We start from the raw sequence: 24,239 nt of genomic DNA on the forward strand, positions 1-24,239 counted from the left end.
GGGACCCGCCGAGAGGAGGCGCCGGGCGCCGCGGGACACGCGACCGACCCTCTCCCACCTCCCCTTCGCGGCTCGGAGGCACCCTCCCCACCTGTCCCTGGGTTTCCAGAAAACCCGGAGCGGATTTCCGGAACGGGTTATGGGAGGAGTGCTCTTGGGACGAGTAGGAAAACCTGGGCAGGATCAAGGACAGGAACGGGGCCGCGCAGCCCCCGACCCCTGCTCCTGCCGGGAGCGGCGGGTCCTGAGAGAGGGGGTCCGGTGCCCGGCTAGGCGGAGGGGAAGGGCCGAGCCCTGCGGGCCGTTTGGGGCTCCAGGGCTTGGGGGGGTGGGGGGGTGCGGCCTCCGCAGTGGGGCGCAGGTCACGTGTGAGGAGGGGCGAAAGTCGCGGAAAGCGGGGCGGCGTGCCGCGAGTTGGGAGTTCTCGGCGCGCCGCGGGCGGCGGGAGCTCGGGCTCCCGGGCGAGCCGGGGACGCGACAGAGGCGGGGGCCGGGGTCTGAGACAGAGGGGGCCGCACAGAGAGTGGGAGGGAGAGAGACAGAGAAAGACAGAGACCGGGGGAGACAGACAGAGACGCGCCGGGGAGAGAGACAGGGCAGAGGCAGGGGGAGACTGGGGAGGCGACGGGGACGGAGACAGAGACCCCGCTGGGAGAGACGGAGAGACAGAGGGAGGCAGGAGAGATTGGAGAAAGGCGGAGGCAGGGAGAGGGAGCGGGGGAGAGAAGCGGGGAGCAGGAGGCAGAGGTGGAGGCAGAGCGCGGGCAGGCAGGAGCCGGGAGGGCGACCCCGGGCCCGGCGGCCGAGGGTGTCGCGGGGCCGGAGGCGAGCGCAGCGGGGCAGGTAGCGGAGCGCAGGGCGGGGGGCCACGCGCGCGAGAGAGGCGGAGTGTCAGCGCGAGAACAGCGGGGGGCGGCGGAGGGAAAGGCGCTGGCGGCGGGGGCGGGGGGCGCGGGCGGCCGTGCGGGATGGGCCCCGGGGCCCCGGCGCTCTGAGCCCCGGCCCGGGGCCCGACGATGCTGACGCCGAGGCAGAGCCGAGGGCGCGGTGCGGGGCAGCGCTGAAAGTTGGGCGGCCCGCGGGAGCGGCGCGGGACGGCCCGGAGGCGCGGAGACCCCGAGATCGACGCGCAAATCGACACACCGCGGGGAGGGGGCGGGGGGCCGGCCGGCCGAGGTCGCGGGGAAGGGGCGCCGGGACTCCCCTCTCCCCGCCTGGGACGCCCGCCAGCCTGACTGCGCCGTGGGATGTAGCGCCCGCTCGCCGCCTCCCGGACACTCGTCGGACCCTCCGCCCCGCGGTAAGCCGGGCGTGAGCCCACCGCGGGCTCCGTCTGTGCGTCTGTCGATGTGTCCCAGGGCCCCGCCGCTCCCGCCCCGCCCTCTCCGCACCTTCTGACCCGGGTCCCAGCCGCCCGACTCCCGGGAGCTGAAAGGCTCCATCCGCCTGTCCGTTGGGAGCGTCGCGGTCGGGGTTGCAGCCGGGAAGCGGGGAGAGGTAGGTGGAAGGCGCCTTGACCTCCTGCCCCGGCCACGACCTTTGCCTGCCTCCGCCCACTCCCAGTTGTCACGCTTCAGGGCTGGTCACGTGCAGAGAAGGGGGTCTCTCCTCTCCACCTCCCCGACTGCAGCCCGATTAAAAATGGCCTGCGATCTGACAGTAAAATCCCGCTTCTGGTGTTTGGAGCACCTACTCTGGGCCAGGCGACCCCAGGGCGGGAGAGCAGGGATCCAGTAAATGAAGCATTTTGTATTTCACAGTTGCCAAACAGGCCCGGGTGAGAGGCAGAGACTCTGCTTTTTCCTAAGTACTGGGAGGAAAGAGAGGGCCCAATGAGCCCCAGGCAGGGAGAACTCCTGCAACCTGCCTAATGACCCCCCCACCAACAGCCTCAACCTATTTGTCCCCCCACCCACACTTCTGCCTGGGTACCCAGGCAGAAAGGTGACAGAGGAGCTGGAGGGATGGGCGTCCTGGCTAAGATGCCAAATGAGGGCCTTGAGACCAGTAAATGCCAAGCAGCAGGTGGAGGGGAGCAGGGAGCTAAGGGGGAGGCCCTAGGGGCAGGCTAGAGAAGGGCTGGAGCCCTCGTGTGTGTGTGTGTGTGTGTGTGTGTGTGTGTGTGTGTGTGTGTGTGTGTGTGTGTGTGTGTGTGTGTGTGTGTGTGTGTGTGTGTGTGTGTGTGTGTGTGTGTAGCGTCTATTCTGCTTCTCTGCCACTTCCAGTCCTGTGACCTCCAGGGCTTTGAGCCTTTTGGGGACTGTTCGCAGAACTTTAGGGACCTGAAAGCCACGGTATGGCTCTGAATTGGCCTGGGATGAGGGTTCAGGGAACAAAAAGTGGATGAGAGTGGTGAGATAAAAGCTGCAACATGGCAGCAGAAAAGACTGTCTAACGTTGAGCCTGACCCCTATCCAAATTGGAGCCCAGAACATTCCACTCAATTCTCCATTGGGAGGAGGGGCTCTTTCTGGGGCTTTCCATGGCTAGGCAGTGAGACCCTCCATCCCTGCACCCTGGGCAGCTCACTCTCCTTCCCTGATCCTCAATTTCCACATTTGTGGAATGTTGGGGATGCCAGTCCCTGCCCCACTGACCTCCGTGGAGGACCCTAGGGCTCAAATGAGTTGAGGGTTGTTCACTGGCTGTGGAAAGTGCTGGGAATTGTTTTTACTTTGGGGTATGGAACAGTTAATGGGGGGCATCTGACCTGAAATAGAGGACTGACCAAGTAGGATGTCTGGGACCCAGGGTGGGGGTGGCAGATCTAGGGCCTTGAGAGCCATTCCTTGTGGCCCTGGAGAAGAAGCCCCTCTCCCAAAAAAAGCCTTGGGGTGACTGGGACCAGACAGAGCTGGCCTTGGGATTCTGCTGGGTGACCTTGGGCAGCTGGCTTGAACTCTCTGAGCCTCGGTTTCTTCAACTGGAGAGTGGGGATGATGGTACTGACTTTGTAGGGTTGTGGAGCCATTCACTGATGTGTCAGGTCTCTGAGAGCAGCTTGCATTCGCTTGGAGCGTAGTAGGTTCTTAATAGACGTTTGCGGAACGGAGAATGAAAGCAGCTCTCGAAGAGGCTGCAAAAAGATTTAGCTTGGTGGTGAGGGGAAGAGGGAGGAGGAACAGTGTAGGCTTACAGGGCAGGCTGGTTCTTAATGTGGATCTGGGGGAGGCGGGGGCGAGGGCTGGGGGGGATGTGAGGAGGAGGGGGCCCCTCTGTGGGGACCACTGAGTCACGAGGACATGTAAGAGACATGACAACCAGCAACATGGTAACCAGGAGACTAGCGGCGGTGGGAAACGGAGCTGGAGCAGTGCGCTGGGGGGTGGGTTGGGGGGAACGCAGGAGGACTGGCAGCACTGGGGCTGGAGGGTCCCGGGAGCGGCCAGGCTGGGCACCTCCTCCGAATAAGGGGAGGCTCGGAGGCCAACTGGGCTGGAGAGGAGGTGGGGGTCTGGAGTGGAGGGAGGGGAGGAGCCTCCAGGGTCTGCCAGGCAGGGGGGCTTCTCCCGCACCTCCCCAGGCTCCTCTCTCCTCTCCTCCACATCTCCACTTTTCGTGCCTCTCCCCCTAGGATGCCAAATTTGGCTCACGCAATCTGTCGTCTCTCTTCTGAGATTGGCACCAGGACCAAAGCCGAGCGCATTACATCACCGCCGCTCCCCCTGCACGAGGGGAGAAGCAGAGGGAGGGACAGAGGGCCGGGGGACAAGCGGCCAACCCTCAACTTTCTTTCCTGTCTTCCTGCTCGCTCTTCCCACTTCAATCCCAGGTGTCGGGGGTCTCTAGGGGTAGCCAAGCAGGGCCTGCAGGCAGGATCCTAAGCTCCAGTCTTGGGGAGATCCCGGGGCTGGGGCAGGCAGTCAGGCTGGGTTGCTGTTGCCTGGCTAGGTGGGGCCGGGGAGGCAGGGTGCGTGGGTTCACACCCGGGTCCGTCATTGCCTTGCTGTGTGACCTTGGGCAGGTTTCCTCTCCTCTCTGGGCAGAATCCACATCTGTGTAGAGAACAGTTGGCCACTCAAGACCTTGGTGACTGTGCTGGAAAATGGTACCCTTGATTCTCCCTGATGTCCCGGGCACGGGGCAGGGAGCTTGCCCTTGAAATTGCCCTGTGCTCTTGAGCAAGTGGCTTCACCTCCCTGTGCCCCCAGGCAGTTCCCCTGTAAAATGGGGGTGATGGAACCCTCATAAGCAATGCCGAGGCAGGGGTCCGCAGGCAGGAGAAGGGATGGGATCTCGGGCATTCTCGGGGGCCCCGTGGCTCCCGGCATGCTGGTCTGGAGGTGGGGGGCAGGCAGATGCAGTCATTCAGCAAGGAGTGTGGGGTGTCTCAAGTCAGACGGAAGACTTGGAGCTCAAAGCCCTGGTCTGATGCTTTCATTTTACAAAAGTGGAAATGGAGACCCTCTGAGGCAAAGGACTCCCCCAGGGTCACAGTGAGGATTTGGGGGTGGAGGAGCAGAGCTGGTGCCTGAACCCAGGACTCCTGGCTCCCAGCCCTGCCTAGAGGCAGACAGACTGACAGACAAACAAGCAGATATATACTACCTGCCACCCCCTCACCCGTGGGAAAGTGAGGCAAGCTCAGACTGGGACCAAGGAGCTTTGCGGGCATTTCCGGCTTCAGCCCCCCAGTCATCCCTGGATGTTAATCCCCTCCCTCGTTTGCTCCATCTGAGGAGCCCCCTTTCAGAATCATTTTAAAGCCAGTTTCAGGCAGTCCCAGGCAGAGACAGGCTGGGTCTGGGGGAAGAAAAGCCAGGTTATGGTCCCATCTAGCAAATTCCCAGAGCCGGAGGAGAGAAAATGTAGGGAGCAGCTACAGATGTTTTGTGAAATAGTGAGTTCCTCATTCTCAAAGCTAATCAAGCAGAACCAGATAATCGCCTGCCAGGGATCCTAACCTCACGACTCCTCCCTGATGGGGAGGTTGAATGACAGCCTCACCTCCCAAGTCCCAGGATTCTCTGACATCCCCCAAGGAAGAACTGAAGCAGCCCCCATCACACACCTTCTTCCCATCAATGAAACTCACATCGCCCCACCAGCCGCTGGATTAGGAGCTTTGGAAATCTCTTTTAATCTTGCCGGTAGCCCAGAGAGGTCCATGTTCGTTTTCCTTGGTTACAGATGGGGGAGCCACGGCTCAGAGAGCTCAAGTGATTTGCCCAAGGTTGCCCAGCAGGGAAGTGGAGGAGCCCAGATTTGGTTCCAGGCTAGTCCGATTCTCGGGGGTGGGTGGGTTCTGGGACTTCCCTGGGAGAGGAGTGGAAATGTGTCCCCCCCACCCCCTGCTCCGGGCTGGCGCTTGACAGGAGATGGTCTGGTTGCCCCCACAGCATGACGCCCCCTCAGGGATCCCCTGGGGTCTCCATTCTGAAGACACAGATGCAGACAGGCACAGACTGTGAGGATTCATTTTACAGACGGGAAGACTGAGGCCAAGAGACAAGGCTCACCCAGGGGCCGTGGGGCTGCTGGTGGTGTGAGGTCTGGGATTGGGGGTGCACACTGTCTGGGTGCTTGGGCAGAGGGCTGTGAAAGTCCTGGGTCTTGGCTAGAGCTGGGGTGGTGGGGAGCAGATTGGGGGTGGGGAAAGGGATGAGAAACCAGCAGGGGCCCGGCAGGCTTCAGCTCTGCTGCAGGGCCACCCACAGATGTCAGTGTCATACAGACTAAATTCAGGTCTGCTTGGTGAAGAACCTCCCTCCACCAAGGCCAGGCAACCTTTGTGGGTGGGACCTGCCTGGCAAGAGGGGGTGCTGGAGTCTCGGCGACAGACAGAAGCCTTGAGTGTGGCTCTGTGTGATCTTAAGTCAGTCCCTCACCTTCTCTGAGGTTGGTACGCCCATCCACATGCCAAAGAACCTGGACTGAATTTTCTCTTTCCACAAAGTAGCTGCCGTTGGGCTGTCATCTGCAAGTGCTCCTCCCCATCCCCTCGAAGACCCCTGGCCCTGGGCAAGGGGCGGGCGGGAATCCTGAGGTTGGTGTAACCTTTAAACCTCCACAGCGACTCAGCCTTCCTTGGGGTGTGGGGGGGATCTCCGGGCACAGCCCTTCTTCTCCTTTTCATCTTTATTTTTCTCCTGCTCTCTCTTCTCCTCGCTACGTGGGCTGATCACTGCTCAAACTTTTAATTCAGATGGTAATTGAAATAATAATATGGGCTGAGGCCCCTCTGCCTGTGACGCTGCAGCTGGTGCAGCTCGGCTATGAATAGACCTTGAGTCACACACGCGCGCGCCTCTGGGCGCGCACACGGCGGCGCACGGGGCGGGGGGCGGCCGTGGCGGGGGGGGGGGGGGAGGGGGGGCGGCTCACGCTCCAGCCTGCTCTGGTCTCAGGCCCCACTCCCCAAGGCCTTGGCCAATTCTGTTCCTGCCATCCCTATGGCAAACCTGGAGGACTTGGAGGGTTGGTGGCTCTCCCCATTTTAAAGAAGGGGAAACTGAGTTCAGCAAAGGTAGTGGCTGGGCAAAGACTGTCCGGGTGGTTGGGCAGAGGACACAGGTAGAAAGTGTCGGGGTCTGGAATTGAACAGGTGGTTTTCACCTGATTCTAAGATCTCTGCTCTTTTTCAGGACACACAGGCTGGGGCAATGGGGCAGGGAGGTAGGGGATGGATACTGGGATTTGGGGTTTGGCTCCTGCCCCCTTCATCCCTGTGCCTTGCCTTCTCATGGCCTCTTCGCAACACACACACACACACACACACACACACATGAGTCCCACGGACTGATGGTGGTATCACAAGACTGGGGTGATGAGGTTTTCTCAGGGGTGCAGCGGCCAGAGGGGGTCAAGCCCTGAGTGTCAGGCTCATTCAGGATTTCATTGCCCACACTTTTCAGATGAGGAAACTGAGGTGTGGCAAGAAGCAAGGGCTTGCCCGAGGTCCCACATGTAGAGACAGCCACATGTCCTTTTCTCCTATGGAGGTGTCTGTTTCTGGCCACTCTGGGACCACCACCACCACCCCCCAGCCTCCTGAAGGAGGGAGGGCACATCTTTCTGGCCTGGGGCTCCCCTTTCTTTCCTTGCGATGGTTACCCCTCCTCCCTGTGACTATCTGGCCAGTCACTGACCAGCCCTAGGGCCAGCATCTGGAACACGTTGTCTCGGGGTGGTGAGGTCAAGGGCAACGAAAGGGTTCCTGGGGGCTACTGGGCAGGTGGTCCTCATCCAGACCCCAACAGGAGTGTTATGGTGACCTACCAGCTGGGGCATTGGTCAGGGTCTGAGACCTGCCCAGGAGGGCCCAGCAGGGGGCTCCAGAAGGGCAGAGGGGAGCTGGGGCGATGGGGGAGAGGGGCACAGGAGAACCACAAGCATGGGACAATGGAGAGAACTGCCCCAGCTTTCCTGAGCCCCTTCTGGTGCCCAGCCTGCTCCTGCTTCTGCCTTCTCTCCCACACCTCTTCTGGGTGATGGGGAAACTGAGCCCAGAGACCACAGTGATTTGCCCAAGGTCACACAGCAATAGTGGCAGAGCTGGGGTTGGAGCGGAACCCGGGGCTGTTTCTGACTTCTCCGCCTCCCACCACCCAGGGCTGCTGACACCCTGTCGCTCTCTCTAAGACACTCCCTGTCTCTATGAGATTCGGAGGAGAAGGAGAGGAGCTGGATGTCTAACCCCTCCCTGGGAAAGCCCCCAGATTGGAGCGAGGGGAAGGGGAGCAGCCCCGAATCCCAGCTCAGCCTCTCACTCACCCCATGTGGCCTTGACCACGCCACTGTCCCTCTCAGAGCCTCTCTCTGCTTCTCCATGAAACAGGGGTGACCCGTGGTGATGGGTGGGCTGTGCCAGCTTTTCCCTCGTGTTGCCCCATCAGATCCCGGAGCCCAGCCCAGCTCCATCAGGCTGTGGGAAGGGAGGGGGGCTTGGCTAGGCCAGGGAGGAGGGGGATGTGTGTGTTGTGGGGTCTAAACTCCCTTTTTATTTTTATTTATTTATTTATTTATTTATTTATTTATTTTGGCTTTTATATGGGGGGTTTATTTGGCTGAACTCCATTTTAATTGTGGGACATTGAAGCCTGGGGGGAGGGGTTGCTTGCCCAACCTCAACTTGGTGGCAGAGCTGGCCCCAGGCTTCACCATCTGGCCTCTCAGGCCCCTTAGCAACATCTCTCCCCCGCCCTGCAGCTCCTCCCCCACCTCCCTCCCCATCGCTGGCCTGAGGCTGCTCAGCTGGGAGGTGGGGGCCAGGTGGGATGGGGGTCAGTGGTTGTGGGGCTCCATGGTGCTCTACGGGGGGAGGTGGCAGGCACAGAGCTGGAGGGGCCCTGGCTGTGGGTGACATGGAGGGGACAGAAGGGGCTTTGAGGCTCCTTTGGGCCACCACCCATGCAGTCACTCCAGCAAATGGGCATCAGTCACTACCTTTGCTGGCCACTCTGGGACACCCACACCCCAGCCTTCCACAGCCCTTGTGATGGGGAGCTCATCATCTCCCGGGATGGTCTGCTCTATCTCTGGGAAGTTCTGTTAATTGAGCAGAGCTCTACCTCCTGATACCTGCCTCCACTTTGGCACTTGCTCTGCACCCTGGGGCCTGAGGGACCTGCTTCCCCTCCCAAGGCTGGGGCTTCTGTGGTCTGAGTAACTCCAATTGAGGCCCTTAGATGGCAAACAGAAGGTCTGGGTTCCACCCAGCTCCACGCTGAGTAGCTGTGACTTTGGGAAGCCCTTTCAACTCTCTGTGCCCCCATCCCTGACCCAGATGCGTGAGCTTGGACCCTGTGTCTAGGGGTTGCTGGGAAGATCTCATGAGTCTAGGTGTGGTTTCCAGGTCCCTTGCCCTGCACACTTACCGGCCAGCACCTTCTCTGGGTATCTCAGGTGTCTGCACCCTACCTCCCTGCTTTGCACCCTCTGAGCCCTGCCCTCCTGCCTCAGCCCCCCAGACCTGATCGGCAGGGTTAGGGCTGGCAGAGTGCCAGGCACGAGGCCATGCAGCTGCAGCTCCTGAGGCCACCTGACCTTGGAAAGAGCCTCTCTCTGGCTGGGCTTCAGGGCCACTCCCCAGGCGTCAGGCAGGAGTGGGAGAGCAGGGAGGAGAGGGCAACCAGGGTGGGGCAGAGAGGGGGCCATGGGCTGCCCACATTGGACAGGGGACAGAGAAGAGAATGGACAGCCAGCTGTGGGATGGAGGTACAGTTACCACCTGCGTTGATAAGCATGGTGGAGTTTCACTCCCCACAATCAATTGGGCTGCCTGAGGAGGTGATGAGTTCTCTGTCATGGGAGGTGTGCAAGCAACTGGTGAATGGCACCTGCTAAGGGAGCAGCAGGGGAGTTTGAACACAGGGCCAGGAGGAAGGGATTGAACTCAGAACCCAAAGAGCTCCTGTTGTTTGGGCTGCAGGGTCAAAGTTCTGTGAATGAGAGACTGTTCCAAGTACTCCCCACCATATGACTTCCAACAACCCCCCCTACACTTGTGTTTCCAGAAGCCCATGGTCTAAGCGTGGTTGTCACAGCTTCCAGACCAGCCCTAGATCCCCCTCTCAACTGTTTCCAGCCTCTCAGCATCCCCTAGATCAGTGTTTTTCAAACTTCAGGTCCTGATCCTTTAGTGGGTTTATTAAATTGATTTGGTGAGTTATACCACATGTTTTTAACAGTTTTATTTACATTCCGTACTATATTTTTAAAAAATGAAATAAAATAGGGAATTTCAAATGACTTTGCATGTAATGAGGGCGCATAAGTATTATTTTGTGAAACTCTTGTTTCAGCTTTAAAAACATATATGTTTTATACTGAGTAGCAAAGTACAATATATTTGTTTTCACTCTGGGTCTTGGTCAAAAAGTTTGAAAGCTGCTGCCCTGGATGGAATTCCTGGAGGTGCTGCTGAGAGAGGCTTCGATGTGCAGATTCCGTTTTTCCAGGCTGCTCCGATCCTAAGACTATAAGTGCCAAGAATTCCAAGATGCCACTGTTCTGCCCTCAGAAGCAGCCTCCTTCTCCTTGACCTCCCTGGCCCAGTCGCCACCCGGTTCCAGGTCCCCTGAGCTCCTCCAGGCCACCTGCTCCTTGTCCCAGCCTAGGCCAAACCCCTTGCTCTCTGCCCAGCCCGGGCAGCTCAGCCCTGCGCGGACTTTGCTCTCGCTTGCTTGCCCCACGTCTTCTGGGGGGACCTTCTCTCAAAGCCCTCTAGCTTGGGTTCCTGTCCTCGCTCCGGGAGCTCAGTGAAGCAGAGTCATGTCTTACTTCTGTTCCCCTAGGACATAGTAGGTGCTCAATAAATGCTCATTCATCTGACAGTTATTGGTAGAGCACCTTCCAGGGCAGGGCACTGTGCCTGCTGGGGATACACCCAGCAGTCTGGTGGACCCAGCCCCTGAGAGATGGGTGAATGGGTGAATGAATGAATGAGGGGGCTGGCTGGGTTCTGAGAGTCTCTGGCCTTAGGAGCCAGCTGGGGAGAGGGTCAGATATGAGCAGAGTGCAAGGCACCCTGACTGCATGTGGAGGGTGTTCCGGGAGCTTCAGTCCCTGATAGCTGTGGATGAGCAGGGATGTCAGGAGGCAGGCAGGGGCTCAGTGTTCCTTCACCTCTCTCGGGCCCTTTGGGGGCCTCTCTCTGCCTGGCCCACGTCACCAGGCCTTGCACCTCACCCCACCACTCACCTTCAGGCTCCGGGCCCAGGACCGAGCCTGGGGTGTGAGCCCTGAACGCCCCACCCACTCTCCTGGGGAGCCTCCTGGGGAGAAGCCAGACATCCTGCCCCCACTCCCCTCTGCTCACGGCCTCTTTGTCTGCTGTCCAGCGGCCAGAAGGTCTCCTTCGGGTCTCAGCTCAGAGGCCGCCTCTGCCGAGAAGTCCTCCCTGACTCCAGTGTCAAAAATAGCTTCTCCCTTGTCATGTTTCTGTCACTTCACCCTGCTCAGGTCTTTACGGAAATTATCACCGGCTGAAATGATCAGATATTTACTAGGAGCCAGGCCCTGGGGCTCAGGGCTGAAGCGGAGAGTCAGGTCCCTGCACTGAGGAGGTGGCAGGTGAGCTTGGTTCTGATGTGATAAGTACTATGAGGACAACCCCAAGAAATGGGGGCCCTCAAAGAGCCAGGGGCCTCTCTGGCTGGGCTGCTGAGGAAGGGCTTCTTGGAGGGTGCAGTGTTGAATCAAGACCTGAATGGTAAGAAGGCATGAGCAGCAGAGTCTTGGAGAAGAGAATTTCAACCGCAAGGGACAGGCTGTGTGAAGGCCCTGGGGTTGGAGCAAACTCGGTGTGGTCGCGACAGGAAGAAAGGCCAGTGTGCATGGAGGGCGAGGTCAGGGAGGGCAGGACCTCGTCAGGGGCTGACGGTTTATCCTGAAGGCCGCAGGAAGAGGGTTGGAGTGGGTCCTTGGCCCTGCGTGGAGCCGGGGCTGGCGGGGACAGGAGGGAAGCAGGGAGGAGGCTGCAGGGTGGTCCCGGGAGCCATGCGGCTCCGAGCAGTGGGGAGGGTGAGATGGGTTTGGCTCTGGGGGTTGGGCCGAGTGTGGGACCAGTGTCCAGGTTCAAGTCCCCTCGTCCCCCTGCTGCATGGCTTTGGGCTGGCCTCTTAGCCCCCCATAGGGATGTCAATATCAGCTCCTACCTGACGGTTTGTGAAGATCAAAGTTGTGACCAGTGCATGGCCCGTGGTCAGCAGTGACTCTGTGCATCATTAGAAGGTTACTGGGTTTGGGGAGGGTGGAAAGGTGATGCCAAGGATCAGGCCTGAGCAACTGGGGGAACGGGGAGCATCACAGATTGAGGTGAGAAGGCGGGAGGGGCAAGGAGGGGAGCCGGTCACTCTGTCCTGGCAATGCCGGCTTCGCAGTGCCTCTTGGACATCTGAGCAGATGGACACGGCAGCGGGACCCGAATCTACTAGTTGCGGCTCTGGAGGAAGAGCCAGGCTAGGTGGGACCTCCAGTCCTGGGACCCCATGTGGTCCCAGGTAGTGTGTGCCTGCGAGAAGACAAGGGCGGTCTGATGGCCAAGCCCTGGACTGGGTGGGGTGTGGAGGCTGGAGGAGGAGCAGCAGCAGCTCTGGAGACCGAGGGGAGGACTGGAGAGGGTCCCCCAGCCCGGAGGACTCATGGAGGGAGGCGAGGGCCAGCCAGAGCCCCCATTGGAGCTGCGGAGATGACAGGGGCGGGGAGCTCAGAGGGGGCCTGGAGGGAGCTGAGGGAGTGCAGACGGTGAGCCACCCCTGCATTTTATAGCTTACAACCCGCTCCCTCCACTGTCACCATTCATCTTCACAGCACGCCCAGGAAGTGGATGCTGTTCCTCCCCATTTTACGGATGTGGCTCAGAGAGGTTAAGGCATTTTCCCAAGGCCACACAGCCCATAAGTGAGGGGTGCTCAGGCTTTCTGAGGTCATGGTCCCTTTCGAGGATCTTATGACTATGACCCTCCTTCTCAGAAAAATATGCACATGTATGTACACGCTCGTTTTAAAGCTTTTGGTGTGTATTTTTTCCATAGGTAATACATTCATATGGTTCTAAAATTAAAAAGGCACAAGCAGGAATACAGTGAGAATTCTCCCTCCCACCCCATCCCCAGCCACCTGCTTCCCCTCCCCGGAGGCGGCCAGTGTCACCAGTTTCCTGGGTCTCCATCCAGAGACAAGCAGAGACAAGCAAATATGCACGTCTGTATATTTCTTTTTTTCTCTCCTCCTTTGCACAAATGGTAGATACTCTACTCACTGCTCATTGCTGTTGCCTTTTTCACTTAAAATACATCTTGAAGACCCACGTGGCTCCTTAAAGCGCTCCCTCCTCCTTTTTGACGGCTGCGTGGGGCACCGCTAGCGGATGGGCACTTGGGCTGCTTCCAAGCCCGGCTGCAGCAAGTGCGGCCGCCTCGCTCCCCACGGCTGTGCACGTCTGTGCACATCTGCAGGCTGCACCCTGGGAGCATGTGTGGGGGTCTGCGACCCGGGGCAGCCACCCGGTCGCCTCTGCCTGACTATCACCAAGGAAGGGAGGACGCGAGACTTGAACTTGGCTCTGACTCGTGGCCCCTCCACTCCTCTCTATTCCTCCCAACTCAAGGGCAATCTTGAGTGAAGGGCTCCAGCCTCCATTCCCCAAGGCTCCAAGCAACCCAGTTCCTAGAGTCTTGTTTGCTGAGAGGGCGAAGGCACCGGTGTGTGTGTGTGGGGGGCAGTGATCTCCCTGGCTGGGGTGCGGGGCTGGGGGGGAGGGCAGTTGCTCCTGCTCCCCCTCCCCCAGCACACCCTAGCTCCCCACCCCACCCTAGCCCCTGCCCTTCTCCTCTGCTCCCGAGGAGTGCTCCCCCTTTACAGCCGGGACAGGAGGGAGTCTGGGTGGAGAAGAGGGTCGCAGCTCCTGTCCTCAGGGGTAGGGGCTGCTCTGGCCTGGTCTGGGACCCTCTGCTCTTCACCCCAGGTGATCTCATGCACTCTCCTGGCTTAAGGTGTCACCACCCAGATGACCACCCGGGTTCCTCTGGGGGGCTCCCGACATGCACCTCCAGTGGGCAGCTCCAGCTGGACTTTGCAAGGCTCTTGGCACACGGAAACTCTCCTCCTTCATCCTGGTCCTCCCTCAGTCACCCCCGCCTCAGGACCTCCATGTACCCCGTTACCCTGACACCCCTTCTTCCTGCCCCCCAATCCCATGCTCCACCAAATCCTGGGGGCTTGTTGTCCAGAACATATCCCAAATCCCTTTACTTCTCTCTAGCTCCAATGTTCCCACCGTGCAGCCCCAAGCTCCACTGTCGCCCTCTGGCTTCCGCTGGGCCTCACCTGTCCAGGCCCCGCTCGGTGGCCACAGCAGGTGAGCCCAATGCACCTTGTCGCAGTGACACACACCACGCTGTGGACGGGGTGGGGGCTCTGAGGCTGGTATGAGGACGGACGTGCCACCAGGACCATATTGGGGGTGTTTTGTCTCATAAGCTGGGTGGGGATGCATAAGGGTTTACTGTAGTCTTTCTTATACCTATTGGGAAGTCTTAAAGATTTCACATGAAAATTTAAAAGACCAAACCAAGCAAAACCCCACAGCCTGCCCACCTGTTTCCCGCTGCCCTGAGGACAAAATCCAGAGCCCTTCCCACTGCCCTCTGAGGCACCTCCGGCCTCCCCGACCTCATCCAGGCAACTAACCCCCTTCCTCACTTCACTCCAGCTACCTGGCCTTGCTGCAGATTCGCGGCACAACAAGCTCTTTCTGGAAGGCTCTACACTCCCCCTTTCACTCAGACATGCATTTCTCCTGACTGACTCCCACTTATTCCTCAGATTTCGGCTTAAATGTCACTTTCTCAAAGAGGCCTTCTGGGGTCCCCATCAAATTAGAGCCCCTTGCTTCTCTCACATCATGCAGGACTTTTATACCTGCCTGCCCGTGCAAACGCTCATTATCTGTACAGCCTCTCTTGCCAGCGGGGCCATGAGCTGGGTGAGAGCAAAGCTGTGTCTGGCCCACCATAAGCGTGCAATAAATCGTGATGGAATGAGTGACTGGGGGAAAAGTGGCAAAGCAGGGCAGGTCCCTAGACGTCATGGCAAGGCAGCAGGGGGTTGAACCCACGCTCCCATGGAGGGAGCTGAGGTTGTTTTGGGCAAGAGAAGCCTTTGGGGATCTGCTCTTGTCTGACATGCCTGTAGGGAAGAGGGGCATGGTATATGGGGTGGCCCTGTGGTGGGGGTGCTGCCTGCCCAATAGTAGGGGCTACTGCAGGTGGTGGTGAGCTCCCCATCCAAGGAGGTAAGGACAGGGGCCAGGCATCGGCAGTGCAGCAAAGGGTCACCTGCTTTGCAGAGACAGGTAGCAACAGGTGGCCCTCGGGTCCTTTAACCACCAGCTCCTGAGATTTGCCCCTGGACATTCCGGGAAACTTGCTTTTGAAGTCCGTTCAGCTGCCCAGCATCTGCTGGCCGAGAGGTTGGGAGGGCGGGCTGGGGTGCACAGCTGGAGCAGTGAGCTGATCCACCCTATGCTGCTCAGTGCCCCCTGGAGCCCAGGGTCGCCCTGTGTGTCCAGGCTCTGTCTGGACCTGAAATCAGGGTCCACCTTGCCCTATGACCCAGTTTCTCCTTCCCCAATGGAACCGACTTCACAGAAGCTGCCACACTGTCAGGCTCGACGAGTGTCTGTTAAATGGAAGCAAACGTGCAGCGTGGCAGTTTGCTGCTTACCTTCAAGCCTGAGCAAGACAAGGAAGGAGACAACTCACGTTGCACCGTGTCTTCCACCCTGGCTCTACCACTCGGGAGCTCTGTGACCTCAGGCAAGTCACCGAAGCTTTAAGGGCCTCAGTTTTCTTCCTTCCAAAATAGGGATGATAATAGGACCATCCTCTGAGGTCTTTGGGAGGATCACAGGAGTCAGTCAGCATAAAGCACTCAGAACAGCTCCATGGGGGTTTTGTGGTGTCCCAGGGTTGGCTGGTGTGTGTGTGTGTGGCGGGAGTCGGGGGGACTATGGAGCGCGGTGGTATTTCGAGGTCCAGAAGAACATAGGGGGAGGAACAGCATTTTCCGAGCATCCACTGTGCGGCCTGCACTTTATGACCAAACCCAAGTGACCCTCACAACCATCCTGAAAGTGTTCCTTCTGCAAATGAAGAAAATGAGGCTCAGAGAGGGCAATGAGTCTGCCCGAAGTCACAGAGCCGGGCAGGACTGAGCCCAGTTTGATCAGAGCCCCGTCTGATTCTGAGCTACTGCTCCCACCCTCTCCCTCCCTCATGCCAGTGCTAGAGGACAAGTGGACAGGGCCATGGTGATGGGCAGGCTCTGGGTCGCTGCTTCTGAAATTCAGGGGTGGGGATCAAGGGTCAAGGGAAGGGGCTGAAGGCTGCTTCTGTTGGCCTCAGGGGTATTAGGAACCACTTACCAAACACAGGCTCTGGGCTGGGCACATGCTGGGCACCATCCCATTTATCCCTTAGTGTCGTCTTAGAAAGTGAGGACTAGTATTAACCCCACTTAAGTGCAGGGACCAGAGAGGTTAAGTAGCTTGGCTGAGGTCACACAGACAGAAAGGGGTAGAGCCAGGAGACTCCAGAGCTACTGCCTGGAAGGGGGCAAGTGGGCACTCAGGATTCTGGAAGAAGAGGGAGGCAGACTCCCAGGGTCCGGGGAGCAGAGCTGGGACCTGCAGAGCATGGTGACCAGGTGAGGCCACTCCACTCCACTTTCCCCTGCAGTCAGGTCCATCCCCAGCTCCCCTTTACTCTCAGAGGCTGCACCCCAGCTGCCAGGGGCTCCAAGCCCTTGCCCTCCCTGCAAAGCCCCACATGTTAGAGCTGAAAGGGCCCCTCGCCCACCCCCGGACCAGGCTTTCCTGGCCTGAGATGGTGTGGGGAGCAGGGGTTGAGAAATGGGGCATAGTGTTAACTCTTTCCTCCCTGCCAAGGAAATCATCCCACCCTCCAGGCCCCAGGCCCCCCATACTCTGAGTCAGCCCCTCTGCCCTGCCCCGTGGTCCAGTGCCTGCTTTCTCTGCTAGAATGTGCCAGGAGGCTGGTCAGGGAGGCTGTGGGCTCTAGGGTGTCAGGGATGGGTGGAGCTGATCAGACTCAGGGACATCCACTGATCCCCTCCCCAACCTCCCTCCAGGCTCCTGGGTGCTGGGTGCCTGATTTCATTGCATTTTTTTTTTTTTTAATTTCATTACATCTTCTCAACTCTCCAGCCACTGAGCAATTATTGTTGCCCAATTTGCTGATGAAGAGAGTGTGACTCGGCTGGAGCACTGGGTGGGTGGAGCCAGGACTTGAAGCTGGGTTTCCCGATTCCCAGCCCAGGGTTCTTATTTACATCATGATCATTTTCATCATCATTGCCATCATTGATGTATCTTTTTTATTTTTTATTTTTTGCATTTTACCTGCAATACCCTATTTGCCCCTCACATCAGCCAGAGCGAGGGGCTGGTGGCTGGCAGCCAGGGAAGCCAGAGAAGAGAAGCAAGGGGGCTCCTAGGAGTCTGGGAGAGGTGGAGGGAGCAAGACTGGAATGGGGTTGAGCAGGGCCTGGTGGGAGGCGAAGGGAGCCGGAGGCCGGAGGCTGCCCTGGGGTGAGCCGGGGCTGTGTAGCCGGCCAGACACGCTTGGGAATCCTGGCTCTGTCTCTTCTGCTGTGTGACCCTGAGTTCATCCCTCCCCCTGCCCCTCAGCTGGGGAAAGATTACCCCTGATTGCAGCTGTGGTAGGTAGGTGCTTAATAAATACTTATTAAATAAGCAGAGGGCTGCAGTGATGCTTCCATGAGCTTGTTGGGGCGGTGCCTGGCAGGGAGCTGGCACGCTCTCAGCATCCGTTCCCTGAGAGCAGCTCCAGAGTGAGGGGTGACAGGTTCAACTGGGCCCCGGGGCTGAGCCGGGTGACCTTGGGCAGAGCATGTCACCTCCCTGGCCTCTGTTGTCCTAACCCATAACGGCCAGCTCAAAGGCCAGGGTGGGGGATGAGCTGGATACTGGCTGGGCGGCCTGGCCCTAGCAAAGTGCTCCCTAAGGGTGGGCCTCAGCCTCCCCCTCCTCCCCGGGCTGGGGGCTGAGTGCGGGGCCCACCAGCCCCAGGTTTCAGGAGTCGCTGGTGCTGCTGTCTGGGACCCCCAGGGACTGGGTGAAGGGCACCTCCTGCCCCTGCTGTGTCTCCCACGAGCAAGAAGGGTGAGTGGGAGAGTTACCCTGCTGCTCGTTCAACAGCTGGGACCTGCCAGTTTAACGGCATTTCTTGTGCAAAAGGAGTGTGAGCACAGAGGGGACACTGGGTGTCACAACGTCGTCAGTCATCAGCTGGCCTCCCGCCTCCTCTGGAGCCCGCTGGCAGGCAGGGTCTCCGGCCCCTCCTCTACTCCTTGGGGAGGGGCAGGAGAGTGAGGTGGCCGGGCACCGTGGGTCTCCTGCCAGCTTCCGACTCGCTGCGCCACCTTGGAGACCATGCCACCAACCTGTTCTTGGCCTCAGTTTCTCAAGTTGTCAAATGAAGTCTGGACCAGGGGCTCCCGGGTTTTATGGTCATTTACAGCACTGTAAAATCAAAAGAAAAAAAAAGTTTGGTAATTGGCATAGTGTCACCAATTCTTCCTTTTGCCAAGACAGTTCATTCCATTTTAAAAAGCAGCCAGCATCTCCCTGTCGTTTCCGAAAGGAAAGTACATTTAACTCTAAAATAGAGTCCAAGGATGTAATCTTAGAGCAAAGGACAGCACCTCCACTGTCCTTTTCATTTTGCTGGGAGCCAGCGGCTGCACTCAGACATTTGGGGAACCTGAGCCTGACCACAGCAAACCAGCCCCCCGACAAAAGCCCCAGCCCTCATGGACTGGAGAAGAGCAGAGCCTGGGCAGGTCACATGTCAAGGCGTTGACAGAGGGACCGGGGTCCAGCCTCCCCAACAATCTGGGCTTCCCTGCCTCCTGGGCCTTGGCCACGTTGCTGAGCTCCAGTTCTCTCCCTGCACGCTCACCTGGTGCCATTCGGTGCAACATGAATTAGACGGGCTCCCTGCCTCCCAGAAAAGGACAATTTAATTGTAGGCAAAATAATACAGGCACCTAAACAACCAGGGTTTGGGTTTTTGTTTTGTTTTGTTTTGTTTTGTTTTTTTAATAAATGCTCCCTGTTCAGGGGGGATAGTACCGCCTCGTCGGGGCTCTGGCCCTCTCCCTCCATCAGTGCTCCTTTCTCTTCTGCACATTTCCCTCTGGCCACATACCTTGCCCAGGAAGCCCCGTGTGACAAACAAGGAGAAAACCTGACCCTCTCCAGCAGTTGTCACATGAAAGCACAAGGCCGAGCTCTGTACTTTTTACTTTTGGGGAGAAGGCATTGCCGGTGCCCACGCGTTGGCAGGTGAGCTCCTCGTTCCTGCCAAACGAGTCCGAGGCAGTGGAATGCTGGTTGCTCTGAGCGGGTTCCTGGGCAGACGTGTGCCGGCTCTCAGCAGCTGAGGGTCTTCTCAGGGATGGGGCTGCACGGCCTCCTCCGTGGTGGAGGGTGACAGGCCTGGGGAGCACCCTGTGCCTCCAGAGTGGGGTGGGGGGCCTGCTGCTGGGCAAAGAGGAGCCAATATTTCTCAGCACCAGGAAGTGTTGGGGGCACCAGGAGCACAAACCAGCATGACCCAGGGAAAGTGGACAGCACAGGGTCTGGCGCACAGTAGGGGCTCAGAGAATGGTTGCTGTGACCCTGTGAGGAGGTGCAGGGGTGAGGGTGGTGAACTGTTCCCTGTTGGTAAGCAATGTGGGGCGCAGGGGTGGAGGAGGGGCAGGAGTTGGGTGAGTATTGACGTTGGAGGTAAGGGTTGGGGTTGGGGTGTGAGTATTGGGGTGAGGCTGAGTGTTGGGGTTGGGAGTCAGTGTTGGGATTCAGGGTCAACGCTGGGGCTGAGGTCAGGTGGAACCTCAGGGCCAGCCCTGGACATGCGGCTTGAACAAGGTCCAGTTACTTCAGCTCAATAAACGGGGACAGTGAGGTGAGGGGAAGCCCGAGGATTTCCCAATCCCCTATGGCCATGGGGGATAGCCTCCCTTACCCCCTCAGCCCCAGAACCCCTGCCTAGAAGGTGCAGCACTAAACAAGAGGTTCCCCCAGTACCCCGGGCTCGTGTCCAGCCTCTCTGAGCCTCAGTGTCCTCATCCATCCAAGGCCCGGCCGCCACGCTTTGGCTCCTGCCTCTCTCCTACAGCCCTGCAGACAGGGGGTCCCGGCCCCTCTGGGGTGCTGGATTGGGTGCTGGGCTGCTGCCCTCTCTGCCCTTGTCCCCCACCTCACCCCAAACCCTGCCAGGAGGGAAGTGGATGAGACTGAAGGGGTTCCCCTGTGCAGGAGCACCCCCAGCCTCGTGCTCTTCTGGGAGCTCTGGGGTGGGAGGGAGGGATCTGCTCTGGGACTCGTCTCTGGCCATTGTCCCCTGGGCTTTGCTGATAAAATGAGGATCTTCCCTGGGTGGGCTTAGGCTTCTCTGGCCCTGACAGAGGGAGGCGTCAAAGCGGTGGGACAGAGCAGAGCGGGAGATGTTTAGGGCAGGGAACTAGTCCTGAAATTCTCTTTATGCCTCAGGAGGTTCCCTAGCCCCAAACCCCTCACAGGGCTCTCCGGCCACGGGCGAGGGGGCAGGAGGGCCTGTGGCCTCCTGGCTAAGGTTGTGACCTCGAGGGCCACGTGACCTCTTAGATCTTCAGAACAGCAGTCTCCTGGGTCCCATCTTCCAGATGGGGAAATTGAGGCTCAGAGAGTCAAGGAACTTGTCCAGGTCACTCGTGGATCCAGGACTCGAACCCAGGCCTGAAGGACTCAGGGGGGCTCCTTTCACAAGGAGGGGAGGGGAGGGAGAAGAACCCGGCAAGAGGGTGGGGGCAGGGCTCGCCCCCCTGGGCGGGGAGAGGGAGTTTCTCGGGGAAGAGGCAGGCTCCGAAGCTGTTGATCTCTAAATTACAGCGTTGGTGCGCACCGGTTGCTGCGGCAACCGAGTTGTCCTGAACGGGGAAGTGTATAAACATTGCCACAGATGCACAATTAGATCAGGAAGAAGAATAGGACAGAAAATAGAAACTTCCAGCCTTATATAATTCTGGGCCAAAACGCTACTTGGAGCCCCGGCCCCGGCCCGGCCCTGCCAGCCGCTGGGGCCCGGGGCAGCGCCATCTCTCTCCCGGGGCCCCAGAGGAAAGCAGGGAAGGAGGGAGGGTCTCCCCTCCATGGAGGCAGCTGGTGCGCCCGCCGCCTCCGCCTAAACAGCTGGGGACACTGACAGGCGAGTCATGCCTCTCGCCTTCTCCCTCCCGCTCCCTCCCGGGCAGCAGCGAGGCAGGCAGGAGGGCGACTGGCTATCCCTGAGCCTCTACTGTCACCATTTAGGTCCTAGAAGGTGGAGATTCTGATCCCCATTTTACAGATGAGGAAACTGAGGCCCGGAGAGGTGAACGGAGTGGCCTGAGATCGCACAACTGGGCAGTGGGGCTGGCTGCCTCCTCCACTCCCTGTCTCCCCACACCGCGAACCCATGGGGGCTGAAGCGTTAGACCCACCTGGGTTTGGATCCATTACTTGCCAGCTGTGTGTCCTCGGGTAGGTCACTTTCCCTCTCGGAGCCTGCAGTTCTCCACCTGTGACATGGGAATACAAGGGGAATACAAGAGCCTCATGTTTCTCTTCCTCTGCCTCGACCTCCACTGCTGCCATCTTCACCCACCACTGCTCCTGCCCAGGCTGGCAACTGGACAGGAATGTGGGGCCCTGGGCTCAAAGCAACACTGGGAAGGAAGGGTCCAGGAGAGGAGCTCAGAGCCTGAGGCCGAGGTGGGGCTGCAGGTGCCAGCGCTGTCCGTGCTCCAGAGCACTTAGATGTTACTAATGCAATGGAGGACCTGAAGTGTAAACTTTATTTAGTTAAAAGAAATTGAAACGTAAAGAGCCACAGTGGCTTCTGGCTACCGTATTGGACAGTGCAGGAGATTGTACAGCCCCTGGGAGGTCCAAGAGGACAGAGGGTGAGCCCAAGCAGGGTACAGAGCATCTAGGGCTCCCTGTGCTGAGGGTGAGGGGGGCAGAAGGGCAGGAGAAGGGAGCCAAGAAGGGCATCAGGAAGCTCCTGGAACAGCTGGCAAACGAGGGTTGAGGCAGGCAGCAGGGAGGGTTGGGACCGAGCCCTGGATCCTGGTGGCTCAGCCTCCTGCTCCAGGGGACCCCAATCCTGGAGATGGCCCAGCCCTGGGGGGCACCCTCCCTGTCCCCAGAACCCCCTTGGATGGTCACATCCCGCCTGCCTGGGCAGAGGAAGTCCAGGTTCTAGTCCAGGCTCGGCCTCTTCTGAGTGTGTCTGCCGTCCCCAAGCCTCGGGGACTCCCCGGGGCTCCAGGAGAGGCCACCCTCCGCGGCAGCCCCTGGCTCCCTAGCATCTCACCTGTCTGGCTTCTCCTCCCCAGGCCCTGCCTCTTCCCAGGTGACCACGCCGGCCTCAGGACATGCACGGGCACAGCCGCAACGGCCAGGCCCACGTGCCCCGGCGGAAACGCCGCAACCGCTTCGTTAAGAAGAACGGCCAATGCAACGTCTACTTCGCCAACCTGAGCAACAAGTCGCAGCGCTACATGGCGGACATCTTCACCACCTGCGTGGACACGCGCTGGCGCTACATGCTCATGATCTTCTCCGCGGCCTTCCTCGCCTCCTGGCTCTTCTTTGGCCTCCTCTTCTGGTGCATCGCCTTCTTCCACGGTGACCTGGAGGCTGGCCCGGCGGGGGGCCCGGCGGCGGGTGGCGGGGCAGCCCCGGTGGCCCCCAAGCCCTGCATCATGCACGTGAATGGCTTCCTGGGCGCCTTCCTGTTCTCGGTGGAGACGCAGACGACCATCGGCTACGGCTTCCGGTGCGTGACGGAGGAGTGCCCGCTGGCGGTCATCGCCGTGGTGGTCCAGTCCATCGTGGGCTGCGTCATTGACTCCTTCATGATCGGCACCATCATGGCCAAGATGGCGCGGCCCAAGAAGCGGGCGCAGACGCTGCTGTTCAGCCACCACGCGGTCATCTCGGTGCGCGACGGCAAGCTCTGCCTGATGTGGCGCGTGGGCAACCTGCGCAAGAGCCACATCGTGGAGGCCCACGTGCGGGCGCAGCTCATCAAGCCCTACATGACCCAGGAGGGCGAGTACCTGCCGCTGGACCAGCGGGACCTCAACGTGGGCTACGACATCGGCCTGGACCGCATCTTCCTGGTGTCACCCATCATCATCGTGCACGAGATCGACGAGGACAGCCCGCTCTACGGCATGGGCAAGGAGGAGCTCGAGTCGGAGGACTTCGAGATCGTGGTCATCCTCGAGGGCATGGTGGAGGCCACGGCCATGACCACCCAGGCCCGCAGCTCCTACCTGGCCAGCGAGATCCTGTGGGGCCACCGCTTCGAGCCTGTGGTCTTCGAGGAGAAGAGCCACTACAAGGTGGACTACTCCCGCTTCCACAAGACCTACGAGGTGGCCGGCACGCCCTGCTGCTCCGCCCGGGAGCTGCAGGAGAGCAAGATCACGGTGCTGCCCGCCCCGCCACCCCCGCCCAGTGCCTTCTGCTACGAGAACGAGCTGGCCCTCATGAGCCAGGAGGAGGAGGAGATGGAGGAGGAGGCGGCGGCGGCTGCAGCCGTGGCCGCGGGCCTGGGCCTGGAGGCCGGCTCCAAGGAGGACGCGGGCATCATCCGCATGCTGGAGTTCGGCAGCCACTTGGACCTGGAGCGCATGCAAGCCACCCTGCCCCTGGACAACATCTCCTACCGCAGGGAGTCCGCCATCTGACCTCCGGGCCCTGCCCGCTGCGCTGCCCGCAAGAGCCTCTGCCCGGGGCCGGGGTGGGAGGAGGGAGGCAGAGCCTCCCACGCCCAGGACAGAGCCGGCCCTGGCACCACAGACCTCCCGGAGGGAGGTGGGGGCTTTGAGGACTGGGGGACCCCGTCCTACTGACTCCAGAGCCCCAGCCTGGCACAGAGCCAGGACACCCTCGGCCAGCCCCGTCGGCCCCAGTCCCCGAGCCCCCTCCCACAGGCGGTGCTGGGACCCCAGAGTGGCCACCACCCTTTCCCCACCTACCCTTTTGAGGACCTGCCCCCTCCCCCTTTGCTCTCAGAAACTTGGGGGAAGGCGACTGGACTGCTGGGGTGGGGGGGTGGGCAGAGGGTTAGTTTGGGGGGAGGGAGGGAGGGGTGCGGTTCTTTTGCATGACTGTGGCCTGTTGCTCATGTCTTCCTTTTGTAAATACCTATAAATGGAGAGAGATGGAGGCACCCGAGCCACCTGCCACCGTGTTTACCTACAGGACAAGGAGAGGTGGTCCCGCCCCGTGCACCCCCCTGCCCCACCCATCGAGCCTAGCCCCATCCCCTGCCCAGATGGCTGGCCCCTGGAGGCCCCCAAAGCCAGCCTTCTAGGCCCCCGGGGGTGCATGGGGTTTGGGTGCTAAGGTGGGACCCTGAAGGGGCAGAACGAGGTCTGTCCCTCCCTTCTGTCCTTCCGGGCCCCCAGCCCTAACCTAGGTGGATAATGAAGTTTGTAACTATATATTTTTAATAAAGTATATGGCCCAGTAGGAGTAAGCTGGTTGAAGGTGGAGGGGTGGGAAGGAAGGGAGGGAGGGAGGAAGGAAGGAAAGAAGGAAGGAGAGAAAGAGAGAATGAGGGAGATCAACATATGAGTGTATGTATGTGAGTGTCCCTTTCTGGGAGACTAATCCCCCTTGGAGGGAGCTTTATCACCCGCCATTCTCCTTCCTG

General features: G+C 59.6%; 1 protein-coding gene across 5 annotated transcripts; it reads left to right on the forward strand.

Moving 5' to 3' along the window:
• The first annotated feature begins 994 nt into the window (after nt 1-994).
• KCNJ4 (potassium inwardly rectifying channel subfamily J member 4) lies at nt 995-23,627 on the forward strand. 5 transcript variants are annotated; one of them, XM_037848184.1, is made up of 3 exons: nt 995-1,300; nt 10,903-11,013; nt 21,907-23,627. In XM_037848184.1, exon 3 carries the CDS (start codon nt 21,946-21,948, stop codon nt 23,266-23,268), a length of 1,323 nt encoding a protein of 440 aa, XP_037704112.1. In that variant the 5' UTR covers nt 995-1,300; nt 10,903-11,013; nt 21,907-21,945; the 3' UTR covers nt 23,269-23,627. The 5 variants fall into 5 exon arrangements, with proteins under 5 accessions (XP_037704112.1, XP_037704111.1, XP_037704110.1 ...); XM_037848183.1 differs by lacking the exon at nt 10,903-11,013 and adding an exon at nt 15,093-15,260; XM_037848182.1 differs by lacking the exon at nt 10,903-11,013.
• Nucleotides 23,628-24,239: the final 612 nt, after the last annotated feature.

Source organism: Choloepus didactylus, chromosome 8 (assembly GCF_015220235.1).
Source record: "Choloepus didactylus isolate mChoDid1 chromosome 8, mChoDid1.pri, whole genome shotgun sequence".
Lineage (NCBI taxonomy): Eukaryota > Metazoa > Chordata > Mammalia > Pilosa > Megalonychidae > Choloepus > Choloepus didactylus.